The sequence below is a fragment of the Electrona antarctica genome (assembly GCF_951216825.1).
Source record: "Electrona antarctica genome assembly, chromosome: 6".
In the NCBI taxonomy this organism is placed as follows: Eukaryota; Metazoa; Chordata; class Actinopteri; order Myctophiformes; family Myctophidae; genus Electrona; species Electrona antarctica.
Window position 1 is genome coordinate 53,926,628 of NC_136811.1, and position 25,154 is coordinate 53,951,781.

General features: G+C 42.9%; 1 protein-coding gene across 1 annotated transcript in view; it reads left to right on the forward strand.

Annotated features, from left to right (window-relative positions):
• The first annotated feature begins 4,344 nt into the window (after positions 1-4,344).
• Positions 4,345-25,154, forward strand: part of otoa (otoancorin) — a 51,363-nt gene continuing 30,553 nt past the window's right edge. Inside the window, exons 1-12 of the mRNA XM_079502686.1 lie at positions 4,345-4,390; positions 8,451-8,560; positions 8,971-9,024; positions 9,236-9,300; positions 9,766-9,787; positions 9,884-9,926; positions 12,127-12,262; positions 14,271-14,384; positions 14,714-14,782; positions 15,980-16,182; positions 16,940-17,391; positions 24,137-24,240. Coding sequence (XP_079358812.1) covers positions 8,473-8,560; positions 8,971-9,024; positions 9,236-9,300; positions 9,766-9,787; positions 9,884-9,926; positions 12,127-12,262; positions 14,271-14,384; positions 14,714-14,782; positions 15,980-16,182; positions 16,940-17,391; positions 24,137-24,240 — 1,350 coding nt within the window. The 5' untranslated portion in view covers positions 4,345-4,390; positions 8,451-8,472. The remainder of the gene's footprint in view (positions 4,391-8,450; positions 8,561-8,970; positions 9,025-9,235; positions 9,301-9,765; positions 9,788-9,883; positions 9,927-12,126; positions 12,263-14,270; positions 14,385-14,713; positions 14,783-15,979; positions 16,183-16,939; positions 17,392-24,136; positions 24,241-25,154) is intronic.

Genomic DNA, 25,154 nt, shown 5'->3' on the forward strand with positions numbered 1-25,154 from the left:
AAACACTCTGCTACCCCAGTGGGTCTCTAAACACTCTCCTACCCCAGTGGGTCTCTAAACACTCTGTTACCCCAGTGGGTCTCTAAACACTCTGCTACCCCAGTGGGTCTCTAAACACTCTGCTACCCCAGTGGGTCTCTAAACACTCTGCTACCCCAGTGGGTCTCTAAACACTCTGCTACCCCAGTGGGTCTCTAAACACTCTGCTACCCCAGTGGGTCTCTAAACACTCTGCTACCCCAGTGGGTCTCTAAACACTCTGCTACCCCAGTGGGTCTCTAAACACTCTGCTACCCCAGTGGGTCTCTAAACACTCTGCTACCCCAGTGGGTCTCTAAACACTCTGCTACCCCAGTGGGTCTCTAAACACTCTGCTACCCCAGTGGGTCTCTAAACACTCTGCTACCCCAGTGGGTCTCAATGGAAACACTCTGTTACCCCAGTGGGTCTCTAAACACTCTGCTACCCCAGTGGGTCTCTAAACACTCTGCTACCCCAGTGGGTCTCTAAACACTCTGCTACCCCAGTGGGTCTCTAAACACTCTGCTACCCCAGTGGGTCTCAATGGAAACACTCTGCTACCCCAGTGGGTCTCTAAACACTCTGCTACCCCAGTGGGTCTCTAAACACTCTGCTACCCCAGTGGGTCTCTAAACACTCTGTTACCCCAGTGGGTCTCTAAACACTCTGCTACCCCAGTGGGTCTCTAAACACTCTGCTACCCCAGTGGGTCTCTAAACACTCTGCTACCCCAGTGGGTCTCTAAAGTGTCCTTGCGTGGGTTCTAAATGGCCCCCTACAGGTGTGTAACTCTGAGAGTGTACAAATGGAACCAAATGCTCCCATTTGTACACTCTCTGTTATGGGCGTAAATAACAAAATAAATGTGTCAGCTTATTTTTCTCTCAACTTAAAACAAAAATGCCTTCTACAAAGCAAATATTTACATTACCTTAAGTGAATGAGTTCAACCAATGATATATATTTTGAATTATTAATTCCTACGGTACTTTGGATCAATATTCTCGTAGAATTTTCACATCTGTTTAAGCGTTTATTTTAATTTGAATATATCTTACAACCCATGAATATTGTTATATTATAATCAAATCGTGAATTCTAGTTGTTCCAGAAGCAAAGATATGAGTTTAAAAAAAGTATTTATTTTGAGAAACACTGTACATTAGTATCATCAGTAACACCTGTGAAGGAAGGAATACCAAACAACTCGCCCCTTTACCAACTCGCCCCAGGCGTACAGCCGGCGGAGCTGCGCGGCCTGGTATTCCTAAAGTAACCTAAATAAATTGAATTTAATAAACGTATTCCTAACCTTAACCTCAGTAAAACTATGCCTAAACCTAACCCTAAACCTAAACTTAACCCCAGTAAAACTATGCCTAAACCTAACCCTATTCCTAAACTTAACCCCAGTAAAACTATGCCTTAACCCTAAACTTATTTCTACCCTTATTCTCAGTAAAACAAAATAAAGAATACAAGAACCGTCAGACCGAGCGGTCGGCATGAGGTCGGCGGAAAAACCGAGGGGCGAGATGGTTTAGGGGCGACGGTACCTGGTACCGAAGGACGTACTGTAGTATAGGGAAGGCCCGGAAGCAGGATGAGTTATTCTGTGTCCATATATAGAGCCTATTACCTCAAGAACAGATATGCAATTACTGTAATATCACTTAAATGCCGACGTCTCATTCGCCTGACCAGTTGAAACACTACTTTTAAAACCATGTATCATTGTTTTGTTTTTTTCCCGGTATAGTTACTGCACTTTAATTGACTTTGTAACGGAAATATCATGTATAAAGTTCCGTTTTAAAACGGAGGGACAAAAGCAACAATGTCCTTGTGTTTAATTAGCGTCATTAGCGCAGGGGAAATGGCCCGTACCCTACGGAGAACAAACGCGCTGCTTGTTTTTGTCACAGCGTTATTCCCCACGGGGTGTGTTGCATGTTCCTTGTTGTCTGGCATGCAGGACACCTCGTATCTCCATGAGTCAACTTTCCTTTACTTTGTTTCCTCTTTGTCACTGCAGTGTCATGCTACAGTTGGAGGCCATCGATATTGTCCTTTTCTTTTTGCTGAAGTTTGCGTGATCTGTGCAAAAGGACAGTTAACCCATTTTTGGCGGGAACCCCTTTTGGTGTTTTAAACATTGTTATAATTTAGCTATTGAAAAATAGCAGATCTACAAGCTCATAGCGCGCCACCGAGTGGCGCGCTACGAGCTTGTAGGTCTGCTATTTTTGAAAAATCGTGAAAATATTTATTTCAGAAAACTGGAGGATTTAGAAGGATTTTTTTTAAATTTTGAGGTCAGGCCTAAATGGGTCAAATGATAAGGGACAATATCGGTGGCACCCAACTGTACATTCACACGGGCAGATGCAAAGATACAGTCAACCATTCATTTTCAATGGAAGCACAGTAGGCAACAAAGTCTTATGCATGCGAGACGGGTGCGTACTGCGTAGGCAGGGCTCAATGTAATCAGAAAAAATGCTACACAAAGTGCACACAGACCCGCAGACCTGCTTTATTTAGGCAACGCTTCGAAACGTTGCCTAAATAAAGTTCGTATTGCAAGTGCAGACGGTGTGCGGGTCATTTTTCTGATTACAGTGGAAGCACAGCGACATGCAGATACAAAGATTCATCCCAACGTTTGTACTAGCTGCTGCAAAACAGCTACACGCCTACAAAAAAAGTCGAGGTGGTTTCAACTTCAGTTACAAAGATACAAAGATTCATCCCAACGTTTGTAGCTGCTGCAAAACAGCTACACGCCTACAAAAAAAGTCGAGGTGGTTTCAACTTCAGTTACAAAGATACAAAGCTAGAAATAGATAAATAGAAGAAGCTTGTAGATCTGCTATTTTAGAAAAATCGTGAAAATTTGGAATATATATTCTTTCAGAGCGAACATTTTTTTAAACTCATATCTTTGCTTCTGGAACAACTAGAATTCACGATTTGATTATAATATAACAATATTCATGGGTTGTAAGATATATTCAAATTAAAATAAACGCTTAAACAGATGTGAAAATTCTACGAGAATATTGATCCAAAGTACCGTAGGAATTAATAATTCAAAATATATATCATTGGTTGAACTCATTCACTTAATTTAAGGTAATGTAAATATTTGCTTTGTAGAAGGCATTTTTGTTTTAAGTTGAGAAAAAAATAAGCTGACACATTTATTTTGTTTTACTTTGATCAAAAGTTTTTTTTTAAAGAGAGAAAATAAAGACTCAGTTCAAGTAATTTTTTCCACTTCTTAAAGTAGCAGTCTTGGACATACGTGGTTTCCTGATGCAGACGACAACGTGTTTCACAGGAAGACACACGTGTTGATGTTCTGTTGCTATAGGATACATCTCCTTACATCACTGGGTCTCAGCATCTGGTCCAAGTGGACCTTATACACCGGTCCATTTGGTTCCATTGGGGTAGAGTGACCGTATGGAAACCGCAAGGTTCCCAGTTCAAACCCGGGTCGAAGTGTCCTTGAGCAAGACTCTGAACCCCTAATTGCTCCCGATGTGCAGGTTGGTGCCTTGCACGGTTTCCTCCGACATCGGTGTATGAATGTGTGTGTGAATGTGTGTGTAAATGGGTGTGTGAATGGGTGTGTGAATGGGTGTATGAATGGGTGTGTGAATGGGTGAATGGGCCAGTCCCTGCCAGTAAATATTTTCATATGGGGGGTCCGCAGACAAATACATATTAATTTGGGAGTCCAAATAACTATACACTTTAGAAACAAGCCCAAAAAAACACACTCCACCAATATTATTTACAAGCAACTAAACAAGCCCAAAGTCGAACCCTGTACTGGTCAACAACATCTGAATACACAAATGTGACGCGATGACTTGATGTCAGTCAGCCCTAAAGATTTAGACAAACAAATCACAACTGCATCCTGTATAGGCTCTAAACAAAGACATGGCTGCCTGGACCATGTCTGCTTGATATGATAATTACATTCTACACTCTTTGTATTTCAAACCACGCACGCACGCACGCACGCACGCACGCACCACACACACACACACACACACACACACACACACACACACACACACACACACACACACACACACACGCACGCACGCACGCACGCACGCACGCACGCACGCACGCGCGCGCGCACACACTCTCTCTCTCTCTCTCTCTCTCTCTCTCTCTCTCTCTCTCTCTCTCTCTCTCTCTCTCTCTCTCTCTCTCTCTCTCTCTCCTTCCCTCCCTCCCATGCACCTGTGGATCAGCAGAGCAGCATCAGTCATTACAGAGAGAGAGAGAGAGGCAGAAGAGAGGGTGTTCTACAACACGGCTGCATCTCAACATACACCAACATCAGGTGAGTAGCCGTAGTTGTTGTGAATTACGTACATCATGCTATATTGTTTTTAATAGACAAATACATTTGGCTTAATGCATGTTTTGTTATAACGTAATTCTGCAAAGTAAGTTGTAACTAATGTTTTCAAATTACTGTATTGAAGGAAAACCTTCTACTCGTTGTGGAGTAGAAGTAAAAGTATGAAATTGCACTTAAGTAAATGTATTTAGTTACTTTCCACCACTGTACCACTGCTACCTATAGTCTGTTATTGTCTGTAAGTCAATGGTTGTCAAAGTATGGTCCAGGGACCCCCAGGGTTCTTATAGGGGGTTCCAAATGGACCCTTACATTGTGGTTCTGCATGTAACTCTGAGTGCGTAACACATGGAACCAAATGGACCCTTACAGGTCTGTAACTCTGAAAGTGTATACACATGGAATCAAATGGAACCTTACAGGTCTGTAACTCTGAGAGTGTACAAATGGAACCTTACAGGTCTGTAACTCTGAGAGTGTACAAATGGACCCTTACAGGTCTGTAACTCTGAGAGTGTACAAATGGAACCTTACAGGTCTGTAACTCTGAGAGTGTACAAATAGAACCTTACAGGTCTGTAACTCTGAGAGTGTACAAATAGAACCTTACAGGTCTGTAACTCTGAGAGTGTACAAATGGAACCGTACAGGTCTGTAACTCTGAGAGTGTACAAATGGAACCTTACAGGTCTGTAACTCTGAGAGTGTACAAATGGAACCTTACAGGTCTGTAACTCTGAGAGTGTACAAATGGACCCTTACAGGTCTGTAACTCTGAGAGTGTACAAATGGAACCTTACAGGTCTGTAACTCTGAGAGTGTACAAATGGAACCTTACATGTCTGTAACTTGAGTCTGAGAGTGTACAAATGGAAACAAATGGTACAAATGGAACCAAATGATCACACCAAGCATGTATACAGGCTATACGTAGCAGTAACTTTAACTCTAGTGTTCACCATTGATGTCATTATCATATGGTGTGGGGCTGTGGGCTGTGCCATCAACCTTTTAAAATTATATAATATATCTTTAATTTTAGTTATAATGCTTGTTGTGAACTTCTAGGGTGAATTCAAATGTGAATGCAAAACAGGTGACAGTCAAAACCAGACAGAAGGAAACCACACAGAACATTATGTAATATGTAAATGAGACAGAAGGAAACCACACAGAACATTATGTAATATGTAAATGTGAGCTTCTGGGCTATCGCCTTTAGAGTCGTAGAGGCGAAAAAACAAAAACAACAACATTCAGATTAAGAGCAGTTTAGGCTCATTCGCCTTGTTACAGAAGCCCGTTTGGGACAAAACACTGTGCAAACGACTTTGGTCATTATGAAAGACAGATCCAGCGTGCACCGCGTCAGAGCTGCGCTGCACTATGGATGGTGTTATGTAATTTTTCCACCTGTACCACTCGTTATTGGATATAATAACAACAGGTTAACGTAAGAAAACGACTAATCTGGAATTCTCCTTTAACTCTGAGTGTATAAATGTACCATTTCTACCCTTTATGGGTCCATTTGGTTACTCGTGTACACTCCCAGAGTTATTTGTGTGACCCCCGCCACAATAATCATATTTGAACTGGGGTCCAGAGCCAGAGGTTGAGAACCACTGGTGTAGAACATGACAGGTTGTTTTTCTCCAGTGCTCCCAGTGGCTTCATCCTCCCTGTGGTGAATGTCAGCAGACTGGTTGCTAGGCATGTACATACATACAGTATCCTCCCAGTGATGTGAGAAGACTGGTTGCTAGGCAGGTATATATGCAGGAGTTTCCATGGAGGATGTGACTGATGGACAGGATACTGTATGTGAAATAATGTAGCCTCGGCCGGGAGGCGAACCCGGGCCTTATAAATCCTCTGGCGCGTACTCTACAAGACGGCTAAAGGGCCGCATGAGCCCGATAGGCAAGCAGTGACACAGCACCATATAGCCTACTGCAATAGACCAATCATTTGTTTACAAACATTGGGACTGGGCGCACGGGTGACTGTTTCATGTAATCAATTCCCAACAGATGGTGCGCTGGTTTCAGTTCATTCAACCTCCTCTTGTGTGTTGGCTAGTGAGATGCACCCTATAGGAGACATTTATACTTCAAAGAGCAACAGTATTGCCCACAGAGAACAGCTGATATACAAGCTCACCTCGCATCGCGGATACGACTGTTGTGAGCGTAGAGGTCTGCGTGCGCGACACCATCACGGGACAAAGCATACATTATACTTGATGGGTTGTGGGTGCGCGTGCAGCCGTGCACAAACAGGCTCTTCATGAGCGCACCTCCCGTTCTTATGACAGCGACTGGAGGTGTGGTTTTGAGGACAACTGATTTGAATTGCTATTATTGTTCAAACACAACAGAAACCAAGGATTATATATTTCAAGGGCGAGAGATCACAATAAAAATCCTAATCATTCTTCCTCCACACTGGGAGAAAAACAGCATCTGAAAGTTTGATGGTGCATTTTTTACATGTGAGTGCAGTTTTCCATTGCATCTTATGAGAGGCAGGGTTCTTGTGCTGCCGGTATGCGCGCATGCTGTTGCTTATCAGTGTGATGTCGTCTGTTAAGGCGTCTATAACATGCAGATACCAACTAAGCCAAGGTGGTGCTCCTCTGAGTGCAGATCTCCGCCAGGCCTATTGATCGGTTTCCTATTCACCTTTTTCCTGTGTGTGTTCCACTTCCTGTCAATTTCATTGGACATCATTGGTCATCTTACCAGTTTCATTGGATTTCATTGGATCAAATCGACAGGAAGTGGAGCACACACAGCCTAGGAAAGTATTTGCATTTTGTGCGTGCATAACTTCCTCTTCCTCTGTGTTGCCAGATTTAGTGAGAAACAAGGTGGCCAGGTCAAAACAAGCACAAATGTGAAAATGGCAGATCTACAAGCTGCAATTTTAACAACAATGTCACAAAATATTTTCAGATGGATGTCCGTGGACAATTACAAATTAATCTGGGGTTCCTTGACGTGATGAAATGTGGGAAACCACTGGTTCAAACAACATTAGGAAGCAAGCCCAAATAAGCAACTACTGTACACTTTAGAAACAAGCCCCAAAAAAAAACCCACAACCAGCAACTACCAATGATTTATTTACAAGCGACTTTACAGAAAAACAAGCCAAAGGTCGCTTAGAATAATCAGACATGGCAACACACTGGCTGAAGGAAGTGAAGCACACACACACAAGGATCCCCAGTACCTTCCCGCCGAAACAGGTGAATATATTAGCGGTAGTTGCCCTACCCAGTACCCAGGGCCGCATCAGTCGCAGCCGTGCCCCCCACACACACACAGTTGTCAGGACACGAGGAAGCCGTGGGGGGGGAATTAAGTTTGTATGACAGAAAGTGCAACTGTTTGTTTGTCTGTGTGGCAGAAGTGAAATTGCTTTTAGGCCTCTCCGACATGAGATTCCAATTTGGGGTCGACTCACTCGACTGGATGTTACGTTCATGATATATTGTGTTTAGTTTTTTGTGTTACAGGGAAATGTCGCCGAGTTTCACAACCCTGTGACACATGACACACTGGAAGATCTGTGTATGTTTCAGCAACAGATAGTGGCATTTGTAGCATTTGTGCCCCCTATCATGGGTGGCAGTGAAATTGCTTTTGGCTCTGCAATGTGCGATTCGTATACGTTGGCGAAGGGGCGCAAATCTAACACAATCAATGAAAACACGGTTCTGACGTCTGGAGGCGATGGGGGTTAGCGGGTTGGATTTGGTCTGACGTCCTGGGGCGTTACTGGCAGTTAATGTGTTTTAATATGTTATGCTCTGCTGATTAATTGAACTCTCGGAATTGTACATCAGGCCACGATGGAAACAAATCCCCTGCAGGACTTCTTGTGCTATTCTTTTAGCCCATGTGTTACTTTGCTGTTTACAATTTTGACTAATTAAGTATTCAATCAATCAATCAATCAATCAATCTATCTATCAATCAATCAATCAATCAATCAAATCCTTGACTTTAATTTCTATTTTATTCTACTACAGGGTCGATCCGAGCTCTTCCATCATGGCTCCCAGATGGGGGACAGTGGTTGTTCTCCTCATGATGGTCTGTCAGTCTGAGACATTGGAGACCACAACATCCCCAACATCAGGTTAATGCCATGCTGCATTAAATGTTATTTTCATTCAATTATTTGCATGGGTATACCCGGTATACCCACCATTTGTTATTCGGTTACCCAACCCAGTCCTGACGTCACTCGCTCATCCCCTAGCTCATACATGGGCAACTGGTGGCCCAGGGGCCACACCATCACTTAATGCGGCCCTCAGGATAATATCAGAATACTGCTATATTATTGATTTCAGCTGTTACAATTCCAAACCAATTCCCAACCATGACCCGCTTTAATTACTTCAGTCTATATTAGTAGCTGAAGCCTGAATAACTAGTATTAAAACTATTGTCTTTTTTATGTCAAATGTATTTGCATTTAGTTCATAAACTTAACATAACTATAACTAAATGCATTAGAAATTAAATAAAAACAATATTTTTCAGGTGGGGTCATTGACGGTATTGGGAGGGGCCTTGGCAGAGTCGAGGGGCTTTCAGGTCAGCTACTCAGGGAAACAACACCCCATATTAACCCATGTCTAAGTCACAATACTGGGGTGGAAAAAGTTAAAAGGGGTGGAAAAAGTAAAAAGTGTGTGTGTGTGTGTGTGCGTGTGTGTGTGCGTGTGCGTGTGTGTGTGTGTGTGCGTGCGTGCGTGCGTGCGTGCGTGCGTGCGTGCGTGCGTGCGTGCGTGCGCACTTAATGTAGGTTACATCACAACAAAGTTCTGCCCAAAACCACCGCCTTCCTCCAGGAGCGTGGCTAAATCATTGGTAATTGTCTTTTTTTAAATGTATTCTTCATATAATATTTAATTATGATCTTTTGGTGTCTATAGTACAGTGTTGTTGTTTTTCAGCAGATTTGGGTTTAGTCTTTGTCTTTTGAATAACACACATTTTGTCTTAGTCTAGTCTTAGTCGACTATAACATTCTTAGTATTTTAGTCTTAGTTTTAATGCAATGTTAATTTTGCCAGAAAAGATTTAGTCTTAGTCTTTTGCCTAACACCTTTAGTCTCAGTCCTATTTAGTCTTCTGAAATGGTTTAGTCTTAGTCTATAGTCTTAGACGACTAAATATCAAAAACATTCGTTTTTCAGTCTTTTAGTCTTAGTCTTAGTCTTAGTCTTAGTCAACAAAATTAACACTGCTATAATAATAATATTTGTTGTTGTTGTTGTTGTTCTTGTTGTTGTGGTGGTGGTACTGATGCTTGCTTGTCTTACCTCCCTACAGATGATGAAGTGCCTGGAAATGGGTGAGGAGGATTGTTTTTGCCTTGTGTGAGCGAGCGTGCGTGCGTGAGGTGAGTGAGGTTGAGTGATCAAGTGAGTAACTTGTTGCTATGTTACAGGATACCGCATTCCCATGGTGATGCCTCCACGGGCGTCTGACAGGTAATTCAGTTCTTCAGCACATCAGTTAGAAATGAGTGCACAGGGAATCATTGGTAGGCTCAACGTTTATAAAATGTCATATATTTTGACAATCAGTGATGTCAAACTTTGGTACTCTAGATATTATATATATACAAGCTCCATGCGCTACCCACCCCTCTATACAAGCTCCATGCTCTACCCACCCCTCTATACAAGCTCCATGCGCTACCCACCCCTCTATACAAGCTCCATGCGCTACCCACCCCTCTATACAAGCTCCATGCGCTACCCACCCCTCTATACAAGCTCCATGCATGCGCTACCCACCCCTCTATACAAGCTCCATGCGCTACCCACCCCTCTATACAAGCTCCATGCGCTACCCACCCCTCTATACAAGCTCCATGCGCTACCCACCCCTCTATACCAGAAAGCTCCATGCGCTACCCACCCCTCTATACAAGCTCCATGCTCTACCCACCCCTCTATACAAGCTCCATGCACTACCCACCCCTCTATACAAGCTCCATGCTCTACCCACCCCTCTATACAAGCTCCATGCGCTACCCACCCCTCTATACAAGCTCCATGCTCTACCCACCCCTCTATACAAGCTCCATGCGCTACCCACCCCTCTATACAAGCTCCATGCTCTACCCACCCCTCTATACAAGCTCCATGCGCTACCCACCCCTCTATACAAGCTCCATGCTCTACCCACCCCTCTATACAAGCTCCATGCGCTACCCACCCCTCTATACAAGCTCCATGCTCTACCCACCCCTCTATACAAGCTCCATGCGCTACCCACCCCTCTATACAAGCTCCATGCTCTACCCACCCCTCTATACAAGCTCCATGCTCTACCCACCCCTCTATACAAGCTCCATGCTCTACCCACCCCTCTATACAAGCTCCATGCGCTACCCACCCCTCTATACAAGCTCCATGCTCTACCCACCCCTCTATACAAGCTCCATGCGCTACCCACCCCTCTATACAAGCTCCATGCTCTACCCACCCCTCTATACAAGCTCCATGCTCTACCCACCCCTCTATACAAGCTCCATGCTCTACCCACCCCTCTATACAAGCTCCATGCGCTACCCACCCCTCTATACAAGCTCCATGCGCTACCCACCCCTCTATACCAGAAAGCATGCTGCCTGTGCCAGGCTATTATAGACTCTACAGCGGATACGGAAACGATGCACACTTGTCTGTAAGTGTAAGTGTGAATTGACCCTTTGTCAAGTCCCGCCCGTGGTTGTGCCCCTCTTCGCACCCATTGGTTGCCGTTTCGTGGTTGGACAAAAATCCTCTCTCTCCATCCACTACCTTTGAAATAAGGTGTTTTTCAGTTGGTTCGTATTGATATTCTGTGAATTCAATTCTTATTTTAAACTTGGTGTCAGTAAAAAAGGAACATCACAGGTGCAGCATGGCGACTGGGCATATCATGTTTGTTTTACGTTTTTTTCCCAAAAATGACACTTTGGCAAATTCAACATAAACAAGGTGGAACCAGGGTGGAACAAGGCAAGGAACAAGGCAAGGAAAGAGCCTGCTGGTTAGTCAGTCAGGGACCAATCAGAAGGCTGACAAATGGTGAGCCGGAAGGGCGGGCCTTAAACCGTCCGGAACAAACTGGGTACTGTGAGACTTTTGGGGACTTCCCTCTCCAGAGCAACATTAGTAACTTCCTCCTGGGGGATCCCGAGACGTTCCAAGGCCAGTGAGTCGATTGAGTGAGTGTTTCCTCCAACTGCGCCTTGGTCTGCCTCAGGGTCTCCTCCCAGTGGGACGTGCCTCGAGGACCTCTCTAGGGAGACGCCCGAGAGGCAACCTAACCAGATGCCTGAACCACCTAAGCTGGCTCCATTCCAGGCGAAGAAGCAGCGACTCTACTTCTCAATCTCTAAGGGAGATTCCAGCCACCCGTTGAAGAAAACTCATTTCGGCCGCTTGTATTCGCAACCTTATTGTTTCGGTCATGACCCACACTTCATGACCATAGGTGAGAGTAGGACCGTTTTTTTGTGGCTTTCACCTTTATTTTACTATTTTGTATAGAGGGACAGTAGGCTGACAGGAAATGGGGAGAGAGATGGGGGGTGACATGCAGTAAAGGCCGTGGGACACTGCCAGACTTGGGCTACCGGCCAAGTAACTTTTCCAGCACTGCCTATACTGTAATGATGTTGTTATTGTGTGTCAGTGATACAGAGGCAGAGGGAGGATCAGAGGACGACGAAGACATGCTCTATGACTTCCAGTCCATCGTGTCCACTGTGCCTGGTGTGGACGCTCGCCCGGACACGTCCAGAGCCATGGCGGAACCCATACCGGACTGGGTATGTTGTTTTTGACAGCTAATTTTGATTTGAGTTTTTAGTCGTAGTGTCTTGAATAGTTTTCATTTTGTTTTAGTCACATCACATTTGAGTCACCTGGAATGTTATAGTGTAAGTCTAGTTTTAGTCGACTAAATATCATGTGATTTTAGTCGACTAAATCTACAGTTGATTTAGTCGACTTACATGTATTTTTGCCGTTGGCTGAAAATAGCCGATCTACAAGCTCACAACGTGTCAGCAACCAATTGTAAAATGACTTGCACTGGATCTCCTGTCTACTAGTCCCTTCCTAACATTATAGTCTATAGTTTTTATTTGTTGACGAAATTGTCAGTATATTTTGTCTTAGTTTTGAGTCATCATATAGTTTAGTTTTTATTTAGTCAGTGGAAAAAGGTAGTCTTAGTTTTAGTCGACGAAATCATCACTGGTATGAAGTCTATATAGGCAGAAATAATGCCACTTTTAACCACTGAAACCCAAGCCCCGCAGCAACCGAGAGGAAACGTTGAAGCGAAATGGACATGGTGGCCGAAAGCTTGAGCGGAACTGGGCCATAGACATGAAGGGGCCGAGCCAGTACACAGCGGCGGTGCTCGTTCATGAATCATGACTCACTCGCGCACGCACGCACGCACGCACGCACGCACGCACGCACGCACGCACGCACGCACGCACGCACGCACGCACGCACGAGCGGTACTCGTTCATGTTTTCGGCCCAGCGCGTTCATGTGGCCCATTCAATTCCAACCCAGAATGCACTCTGTTAGGTTACAACACCAGTCAGAAGGGGTGAAAACGCGCTGCTGGGTGAGCAACTCAATCAATGCAAGGGGATGGGAGGAGAAATCCGGTGCCGTCTCTTATTAACTATATGCTTAAACCCCACGTGAAACCTTCGTAGGAAAATAGCAGATCAACAAGAGCGAAAACAGAAGAGGTACTGGTATAGTGCCCTGAGGTACTCCGCTCAATAATGGGGGGGTTTAGGTTTTTTTTGTCATGAAAGGCTGCTTACGGGGTTAATACGATCTTTAGAAAGCTGACCTATACACTAACACATGTACACGTGCATTATGATAGTTATGCTAATACTGAATGTCAAATGAATACTTTTGCAAACACTCTATCTCCCTCCCTCCCCCCTCTCTCTCTCTCTATCTCTCTCTCTCTCTCTCTCTCTCTCTCTCTCTCTCTCTCTCTCTCTCTCTCTCTCTCTCTCTCTCTCTCTCTCTCTCTCTCTCCCTCTCTCTCAATTTTCATGTTTCCTTTTCAATTTTAAAATGCTTTATTGGCACGATAAAATAATGATGTCTTACATTGCCCAAGCATACATTTAACTAGAGATGTCCCGATACTGTATCGGTATCGGGAAAAGTATCGGATCGGCCCTTATTTCTCATATCGGGTCATATCGGTATCTGTCAATATGCCAGTCTAACCACAGATCCGACACAGAGGGGTAAGGGTTTGACACTATGGCAGGTAAATAAAATGTGGAGTTTGCTTTGGAGTTGCCCAAACTGCAAGTGCACATTTGTCTGCTATAGTCTGCTATAAACACAACATGAGATATATAGCTAGATTGCTATGAACACAACATGAGATATATAGCTAGATTGCTATGAACACAACATGAGATATATAGCTAGATTGCTATGAACACAACATGAGATCACGACACTGGTATCGGTATTCGGTATCGGCTAACACAAACAAATTGTGGTATCGGGATCGGATCGGAAGCGAAAAAAGTGTATCGGGACATCCCTAATTTAACATAAAACAAATCATAGCATTGTGTATACAGGGACAACAGATGAATAAACATCCTGACAATTATGAATATAACATATAATAATAATAATGAAAACAAGTGAATAACAAACAATGAAACTATGACTTTGTTTAGTCAGATTTGCTTGACTCGTCTGCCCCCCCCCCCACCTCTCTCTCTCTCTCTCTCTCTCTCTGTCCAACTGACCGAATCTCTCCTTCTCAAGATCAAGAAGGTCAATGAGATGAGAGTCAAGATCAAGATCAAGTGCAGGAGGAACGGAAAATGCAAGATCAAGATTAAATACAGGACCCAAGATGACGTACCAACAACAATCAAGGTTTTATTTGTCAATCAACTTACACACGTATGCAAGCAGTGACATGCAGATTTGTGTAGGTTTTCTGACCTCAATTGCACCCCAAAAAAAAACATTAACTTTTGAACATTCAGTAGATTTTCTGTGGTCTGGGGTTTTCTGAATTAGCCTCAAAAAGTGGTCCACAGGCAAACTGATTGGACGGTAATGTCATCAGAATCAAGCTCATGGGTACCCATTTAAAGAAATAAATGTGTCAATAATAACAACAACAACTCTCTCTCTCTCTCTCTCTCTCTCTCTCTCCCCCTCTCTCTCTCTCCCTCTCCCTCTCTCTACTCTCTCTCCAGAACATGACAGATGATGTGTGGAACTGCACAGAGCTTCCATCTCTCATCAGGATGATGAAGAACTATACGGTCAGTGTTCCATCCCCAGCTCCAATGTAGTTTCTTAACAACCACAGTTTGAAAACAGAGCGAGCTAGTGGTCAGTCACAGACACCGCTAGTGTGAGAGTAGAAGTCGGATCATATAATGAACCTTTAACCCTCTGAAGTTCCCTGCTCTTTCTCATTTCGTATTATGTTATACTTTAGCTAAAAATAGCAGATCTACAAGCTCATAGCGCGGCACCGAGTGCCGCGCTACGAGCTTGTAGATTTGCTATTTATTTTTTGAATCCTGAAAATGTGCCGCAAATCTTTGGATATATATATTCTTTCACAGTGAACGTTTTAACTAAAATCTTTGCTTCTGGAGCGGTTCCTGGAACAACATGTTTTTCAATGGGGGTCCGCAGCCAAATACAGATAATTCTGGGGGTCCTTGACATGAAAAAGGTTGAGCACCACTGACATATACATAGTTTTTTAAGAAAACTGAAAGGATTTAGAAGCCATTTTTTTAGAATCGGCCTCAGGTCTAAGTGGGTTAAAATGCATGCCAGTAACTATAGGCTATAACGCGTCGCCGGACTGGGAAATGTATAACTTGTTTTGAAAATGAATTAAAAGGGATAAATCCACATGAAAGCCCCGGAGACTTGTTTCCATTGTGGTCCTTGTTCAGTGTTGGGCAGTAACAAGTTACTAGTAATATATTACTGTAATATTATTACTTTACCCACTAACGAATGCCGCAGCTCGCTTGGTCTTCAACCAGCCAAAATTCTCACATGTCTCCCCCCTGCTCCGCTCCCTCCACTGGCTCCCGGTCGCTGCCCGCACAGAATACAAAACTCTGATCTTGCAAGTATGATTGAACCCTACAAACCCTCCCACGCACTCAGATCAGCCAACGCAGGGAAGCTGGAAGAACCGTCACTAAAAACGCCGGGACAACGCTCCACACGTCCCAAAACTGTGGAATGCACTTCCTGTTGCAGTCAGAACTGCAGCATCACTCCCAATCTTCCGCTGCAGTCTGAAAACCCACCTTTTCAGACTCCATCATGGCCCATAGACTTACCCTACCCCCTTAGATAGCATCTTTGTAGACTTAGATAGCATTTGATACAGACTACACTACACTGGTGACTACACCTTGCATATTGTAGGTCACTCTGGATAAGAGCGTCTGCTAAATGCCTACATTGTAACTTGTATCTCCCTCCAGGGTCCGTCTAAGTGTTTCGGGGAGGCGTTCTTGGCCCCTCTGTCCTGGGCCGCGGTGACAGGCGAGGGGGCCGAGGGGCCAGATGCCATGGAGCCAGGCGACTATGACGACCTGGTGTCTGCCGCCAAGCCGCTCCTACAGAACAAACCTCCTCCCAAGATGCAGCTGCCCCGCGCCTTACAGCAGCCCCGCATGATGAAGATGTGAGTGTGTGCTTGTGCGTGCGTGTGCGTGTGCGTGTGTGTGTGCGTGTGTGTGTGTGTGTGTGTCTTACTATACTTTTGAAGTATAGTAGAATTTGAGAAAAATAGAGCACCGGAGTCGGATGTAATTTATGCATCCTACCTGGCATAAATCACCAGGTATAGGATGGCGAACAAATTGTTTGTTTTTGAAGCATTCTAAGCCAATAATTGCATGGCTGGCTGCTCAGTATTAGGAGACTTAATTGAGTCTCCTACCAGAGATTCAAGGTTTTGTGGGTTGTGTAATTCAGTGGTTCCCAAAGTGGGGTCCGGGGACCCCCAGGGGTCCCCAGCTAAAGTATAGTTTGTTGGTGGTCAGTCAGGACTCAAGATAGAGATCCATCCATTCATCCATCTTCATCCGCTTATCCGTAGTCGGGTCGCGGGGGCAACAGCTCCACCAGAGAGCTCCAGATTTCCCTCCCCAGAGCAACATTAGTAATTTCCTCCTGGGGGATCCCGAGGCATTCCAAGGCAAGTGACTCGAAGTAATCCCTCCAACTGTGCCATGGTCTCCCCCGAAGGTCTCCTCGAGGTCCTCGAGGACCTCCCTAGGGAGACGCTCGAGAGGCATCCTAACCAGATGCACGAACCACCTAAGCTGGCTCCTTTCCAGGCGAAGAAGCAGCGACTCTACCCCGAGTCAGGGTTAGAGTGGAGATGATGAATGTAACCGTATAGTCATACATATGTGTTTTTGTTTTTTTGCTGACAGGATGGAGATGCTAAACGAGGCCTTTGGGTCGTTTTCGGAGGGGCAGAGGTTGCAGGTCAGAGACTGGGTGAAGAGACGGTGGAGGAGGTGCAGGAACGTAACCAGACTCGCCCCTCTCACTGAACCAGGCTCACTTCAGGAGAAACCCCCCAAGAAACCTCCCAGTGGACCGGGCTCACTTCAGGAGAAACCCCCCAAGGAACCTCCCAGTGGGTCGGGCTCACTTCAGGAGAAACCCCCCAAGGAACCTCCCAGTGGGTCGGGCTCACTTCAGGAGAAACCCCCGAAAAAACCTCCCAGTGGACCGGGCTCACTTCAGGAGAAACCCCCGAAAAAACCTCCCAGTGGACCGGGCTCACTTCCGGAGAAACCACCCAAGAAACCTTCCAGTTGGTCGGTTTCACTCCCAGGGATACCCCCCAGACCAACAGGCCCGCTGCGACCTCCTCCAGGTGAGGACCAACTTAACATCGCGCAGCCAGCCTTCATCTCCCTCCCAATGTATATTTCCCCAGACAGACCCTCTCAATTGTGCGAGGACTTCACGGCCAAAGTGGAGACGAGCCAACCAGATTTGTCTGGAACCAGGCTTTAACCAACCAGGGCCCAGTATGCAAATATGGGGCGGGACATTGCAAAAAATCCGAACACTGAGAGGGACGAGATTAATATCCACGCAGTGATATTATAGTATCACTACGAGAGGCTATAGGACCAACTAGTGATATTATAGTATCACTACGAGAGGCTATAGGACCAACTAGTGATATTATAGTATCACTACGAGAGGCTATAGGACCAACTAGTGATATTATAGTATCACTACGAGAGGCTATAGGACCAACTAGTGGTATTATAGTATCACTACGAGAGGCTATAGGACCAACTAGTGATATTATAGTATCACTACGAGAGGCTATAGGACCAACTAGTGATATTATAGTATCACTACGAGAGGCTATAGGACCAACTAGTGATACAGTGGTATTATAGTATCACTACGAGAGGCTATAGGACCAACTAGTGATATTATAGTATCACTACGAGAGGCTATAGGACCAACTAGTGATACAGTGGTATTATAGTATCACTACGAGAGGCTATAGGACCAACTAGTGATATTATAGTATCACTACGAGAGGCTATAGGACCAACTAGTGATATTATAGTATCACTACGAGAGGCTATAGGACCAACTAGTGATACAGTGGTATTATAGTATCACTACGAGAGGCTATAGGACCAACTAGTGATATTATAGTATCACTACGAGAGGCTATAGGACCAACTAGTGATACAGTGGTATTATAGTATCACTACGAGAGGCTATAGGACCAACTAGTGATATTATAGTATCACTACGAGAGGCTATAGGACCAACTAGTGATACAGTGGTATTATAGTATCACTACGAGAGGCTATAGGACCAACTAGTGATACAGTGGTATTATAGTATCACTACGAGAGGCTATAGGACCAACTAGTGATACAGTGATATTATAGTATCACTACGAGAGGCTATAGGACCAACTAGTGATATTATAGTATCACTACGAGAGGCTATAGGACCAACTAGTGATACAGTGGTATTATAGTATCACTACGAGAGGCTATAGGACCAACTAGTGATATTATAGTATCACTACGAGAGGCTATAGGACCAACTAGTGTTATTATAGTATCACTACGAGAGGCTATAGGACCAACTAGTGATACAGTGGTATTATAGTATCACTACGAGAGGCTATAGGACCAACTAGTGATATTATAGTATCACTACGAGAGGCTATAGGACCAACTAGTGATACAGTGGTATTATAGTATCACTACGAGAGGCTATAGGACCAACTAGTGATATTATAGTATCACTACGAGAGGCTATAGGACCAACTAGTGATATTATAGTATCACTACGAGAGGCTATAGGACCAACTAGTGATACAGTGGTATTATAGTATCACTACGAGAGGCTATAGGACCAACTAGTGATATTATAGTATCACTACGAGAGGCTATAGGACCAACTAGTGTTATTATAGTATCACTACGAGAGGCTATAGGACCAACTAGTGATACAGTGGTATTATAGTATCACTACGAGAGGCTATAGGACCAACTAGTGATATTATAGTATCACTACGAGAGGCTATAGGACCAACTAGTGATACAGTGGTATTATAGTATCACTACGAGAGGCTATAGGACCAACTAGTGATACAGTGATATTATAGTATCACTACGAGAGGCTATAGGACCAACTAGTGGTATTATAGTATCACTACGAGAGGCTATAGGACCAACTAGTGATATTATAGTATCACTACGAGAGGCTATAGGACCAACTAGTGTTATTATAGTATCACTACGAGAGGCTATAGGACCAACTAGTGATACAGTGGTATTATAGTATCACTACGAGAGGCTATAGGACCAACTAGTGATATTATAGTATCACTACGAGAGGCTATAGGACCAACTAGTGATACAGTGGTATTATAGTATCACTACGAGAGGCTATAGGACCAACTAGTGATATTATAGTATCACTACGAGAGGCTATAGGACCAACTAGTGATATTATAGTATCACTACGAGAGGCTATAGGACCAACTAGTGATACAGTGGTATTATAGTATCACTACGAGAGGCTATAGGACCAACTAGTGATATTATAGTATCACTACGAGAGGCTATAGGACCAACTAGCCAGTGATATTATAGTATCACTACGAGAGGCTATAGGACCAACTAGTGGTATTATAGTATCACTACGAGAGGCTATAGGACCAACTAGTGATACAGTGATATTATAGTATCACTACGAGAGGCTATAGGACCAACTAGTGTTATTATAGTATCACTACGAGAGGCTATAGGACCAACTAGTGATATTATAGTATCACTACGAGAGGCTATAGGACCAACTAGTGTTATTATAGTATCACTACGAGAGGCTATAGGACCAACTAGTGATACAGTGGTATTATAGTATCACTACGAGAGGCTATAGGACCAACTAGTGATACAGTGGTATTATAGTATCACTACGAGAGGCTATAGGACCAACTAGTGATATTATAGTATCACTACGAGAGGCTATAGGACCAACTAGTGATATTATAGTATCACTACGAGAGGCTATAGGACCAACTAGTGATACAGTGGTATTATAGTATCACTACGAGAGGCTATAGGACCAACTAGTGATATTATAGTATCACTACGAGAGGCTATAGGACCAACTAGTGATACAGTGGTATTATAGTATCACTACGAGAGGCTATAGGACCAACTAGTGATACAGTGGTATTATAGTATCACTACGAGAGGCTATAGGACCAACTAGTGATATTATAGTATCACTACGAGAGGCTATAGGACCAACTAGTGATATTATAGTATCACTACGAGAGGCTATAGGACCAACTAGTGATACAGTGGTATTATAGTATCACTACGAGAGGCTATAGGACCAACTAGTGATACAGTGATATTATAGTATCACTACGAGAGGCTATAGGACCAACTAGTGATATTATAGTATCACTACGAGAGGCTATAGGACCAACTAGTGATATTATAGTATCACTACGAGAGGCTATAGGACCAACTAGTGATACAGTGGTATTATAGTATCACTACGAGAGGCTATAGGACCAACTAGTGATACAGTGATATTATAGTATCACTACGAGAGGCTATAGGACCAACTAGTGATACAGTGGTATTATAGTATCACTACGAGAGGCTATAGGACCAACTAGTGATACAGTGATATTATAGTATCACTACGAGAGGCTATAGGACCAACTAGTGATACAGTGATATTATAGTATCACTACGAGAGGCTATAGGACCAACTAGTGATACAGTGGTATTATAGTATCACTACGAGAGGCTATAGGACCAACTAGTGATATTATAGTATCACTACGAGAGGCTATAGGACCAACTAGTGATACAGTGGTATTATAGTATCACTACGAGAGGCTATAGGACCAACTAGTGATACAGTGATATTATAGTATCACTACGAGAGGCTATAGGACCAACTAGTGATATTATAGTATCACTACGAGAGGCTATAGGACCAACTAGTGATACAGTGGTATTATAGTATCACTACGAGAGGCTATAGGACCAACTAGTGATATTATAGTATCACTACGAGAGGCTATAGGACCAACTAGTGATATTATAGTATCACTACGAGAGGCTATAGGACCAACTAGTGATACAGTGGTATTATAGTATCACTACGAGAGGCTATAGGACCAACTAGTGATATTATAGTATCACTACGAGAGGCTATAGGACCAACTAGTGTTATTATAGTATCACTACGAGAGGCTATAGGACCAACTAGTGATACAGTGGTATTATAGTATCACTACGAGAGGCTATAGGACCAACTAGTGATACAGTGGTATTATAGTATCACTACGAGAGGCTATAGGACCAACTAGTGATATTATAGTATCACTACGAGAGGCTATAGGACCAACTAGTGATATTATAGTATCACTACGAGAGGCTATAGGACCAACTAGTGATATTATAGTATCACTACGAGAGGCTATAGGACCAACTAGTGATACAGTGATATTATAGTATCACTACGAGAGGCTATAGGACCAACTAGTGGTATTATAGTATCACTACGAGAGGCTATAGGACCAACTAGTGATATTATAGTATCACTACGAGAGGCTATAGGACCAACTAGTGATATTATAGTATCACTACGAGAGGCTATAGGACCAACTAGTGATATTATAGTATCACTACGAGAGGCTATAGGACCAACTAGTGATACAGTGATATTATAGTATCACTACGAGAGGCTATAGGACCAACTAGTGATACAGTGGTATTATAGTATCACGAGAGGCTATAGGACCAACTAGTGATACAGTGATATTATAGTATCACTACGAGAGGCTATAGGACCAACTAGTGATACAGTGATATTATAGTATCACTACGAGAGGCTATAGGACCAACTAGTGATATTATAGTATCACTACGAGAGGCTATAGGACCAACTAGTGATACAGTGGTATTATAGTATCACTACGAGAGGCTATAGGACCAACTAGTGATATTATAGTATCACTACGAGAGGCTATAGGACCAACTAGTGATACAGTGATATTATAGTATCACTACGAGAGGCTATAGGACCAACTAGTGATACAGTGGTATTATAGTATCACTACGAGAGGCTATAGGACCAACTAGTGATACAGTGGTATTATAGTATCACTACGAGAGGCTATAGGACCAACTAGTGATACAGTGATATTATAGTATCACTACGAGAGGCTATAGGACCAACTAGTGATACAGTGATATTATAGTATCACTACGAGAGGCTATAGGACCAACTAGTGATATTATAGTATCACTACGAGAGGCTATAGGACCAACTAGTGATATTATAGTATCACTACGAGAGGCTATAGGACCAACTAGCCATTTCAGTGGTGGGGATTTTTTTCCCCACACTTTTCGAGTTTATAGTTGAGACATAGCTGACCCTATATTTGTATGCCAAAGGTCCATATAAAAGTAATTTTATTAATTACTTCCACTAACTTCCTCAAACAAAAACATGAAGGATAAATGGTGCATTTAGATATCATACTATACTATATAAATGGTGCATTTAGATATCATACTATACTATATAAATGGTGCATTTAGATATCATACTATACTATATAAATGGTGCATTTAGATATCATACTATACTATATAAATGGTGCATTTAGATATCATACTATACTATATAAATGGTGCATTTAGATATCATACTATACTATATAAATGGTGCATTTAGATATCATACTATACTATATAAATGGTGCATTTAGATATCATACTATACTATATAAATGGTGCATTTAGATATCATACTATACTATATAAATGGTGCATTTAGATATCATACTATACTATATAAATGGTGCATTTAGATATCATACTATACTATATAAATGGTGCATTTAGATATCATACTATACTATATAAATGGTGCATTTAGATATCATACTATACTATATAAATGGTGCATTTAGATATCATACTATACTATATAAATGGTGCATTTAGATATCATACTATACTATATAAATGGTGCATTTAGATATCATACTATACTATATAAATGGTGCATTTAGATAATCATACTATACTATATAAATGGTGCATTTAGATATCATACTATACTATATAAATGGTGCATTTAGATAATCATACTATACTATATAAATGGTGCATTTAGATATCATACTATACTATATAAATGGTGCATTTAGATATCATACTATACTATATAAATGGTGCATTTAGATATCATACTATACTATATAAATGGTGCATTTAGATATCATACTATACTATATAAATGGTGCATTTAGATATCATACTATACTATATAAATGGTGCATTTAGATATCATACTATACTATATAAATGGTGCATTTAGATATCATACTATACTATATAAATGGTGCATTTAGATAATCATACTATACTATATAAATGGTGCATTTAGATATCATACTATACTATATAAATGGTGCATTTAGATATCATACTATACTATATAAATGGTGCATTTAGATATCATACTATACTATATAAATGGTGCATTTAGATATCATACTATACTATATAAATGGTGCATTTAGATATCATACTATACTATATAAATGGTGCATTTAGATATCATACTATACTATATAAATGGTGCATTTAGATAATCATACTATACTATATAAATGGTGCATTTAGATATCATACTATACTATATAAATGGTGCATTTAGATATCATACTATACTATATAAATGGTGCATTTAGATAATCATACTATACTATATAAATGGTGCATTTAGATATCATACTATACTATATAAATGGTGCATTTAGATATCATACTATACTATATAAATGGTGCATTTAGATAATCATACTTTGAGAAGCACTGACTTTAAACCCGTATTTTAAGTGGGCTCAGTATTTGGAACGCTGACTGATACATTACATTACAGTGTATTGCTTTGTGTGTGTGTGTGTGTGTGCGTGTGTGCGTGCGTGTGTGTGCATGCGTGCGTGCGTGTGTGTGTGTGTGTGTGTGTGTGCATGTGTGTGTGTGTGTGTGTGCGTCCGGGCTTTCGTGTGTGCGTGACAGGACGTGATGATGAGTGTCCTTCCGAACTGATGTGGATGAAGATGATGGGGCGCTTTCTGTCTCGCTTGGATGTGGGCGACATCAAATCCATCCCCAAAGACCAGGTGTGTGTGTGTGTGTGTGTATGTCTGTGTGCATGTGTGTGTGCATGTGCATGTGTGTGCGTGCGTGCGTGCGTGCGTGCGTGCGTGCGTGCGTGCGTGCGTGCGTGCGTGCGTGCGTGCGTGCGTGCGTGCGTGCGTGCGTGCGTGCGTGCGTGCGTTTCCCATAGACGTTTCACATAGTATTTACCGTATTTGCCAACACTTTGTGTGTTGGTCAACCACACCAATGCAACTCCTTGCAACTCAACTCCTTGCATTGGTGTGGTTTACCTTAAAAAACATTTGGTCCCGACCCGTGGTTTGGTTTGGGGCTTATAAGGCAGAGACTGCATAGTGTCTGGCCGGAAACATCCGTCCGAGTATATTTTCCGACCAATCGCAACACTCCCTGTTTCATATACAGGGGAGAATGTAAACAGATTTGTAAAGCATCAATGTAATTTCCTTGAGCGGTACTTCCGCCAACATTCCACTAATTCCGCCAAATTCCAGCAATGCACTCTACAGCGTATAGGTCTTGCCCTTATACGTGCCTCGAAAATCGAAACTAACTCTGGGCGATCCAGAGTTACCATGCCGTTCTCTGCCTCCTGAGCCACTGTCCACCGCCATGCAGTTCCACTGTCCACCACCATGCAGTTCTCTGCCTCCTGAGCCACTGTCCTCCAACATGCAGTTCCACTGTCCACCACCATGTGGTTCCCTGCCTCCTGAGCCACTGTCCTCCACCATGCAGTTCTCTGCCTCCTGAGCCACTGTCCACCAACATGCAGTTCCACTGTCCACCACCATGCAGTTCTCTGCCTCCTGAGCCACTGTCCTCCAACATGCAGTTCCACTGTCCACCACCATGTGGTTCCCTGCCTCCTGAGCCACTGTCCTCCACCATGCAGTTCTCTGCCTCCTGATCCACT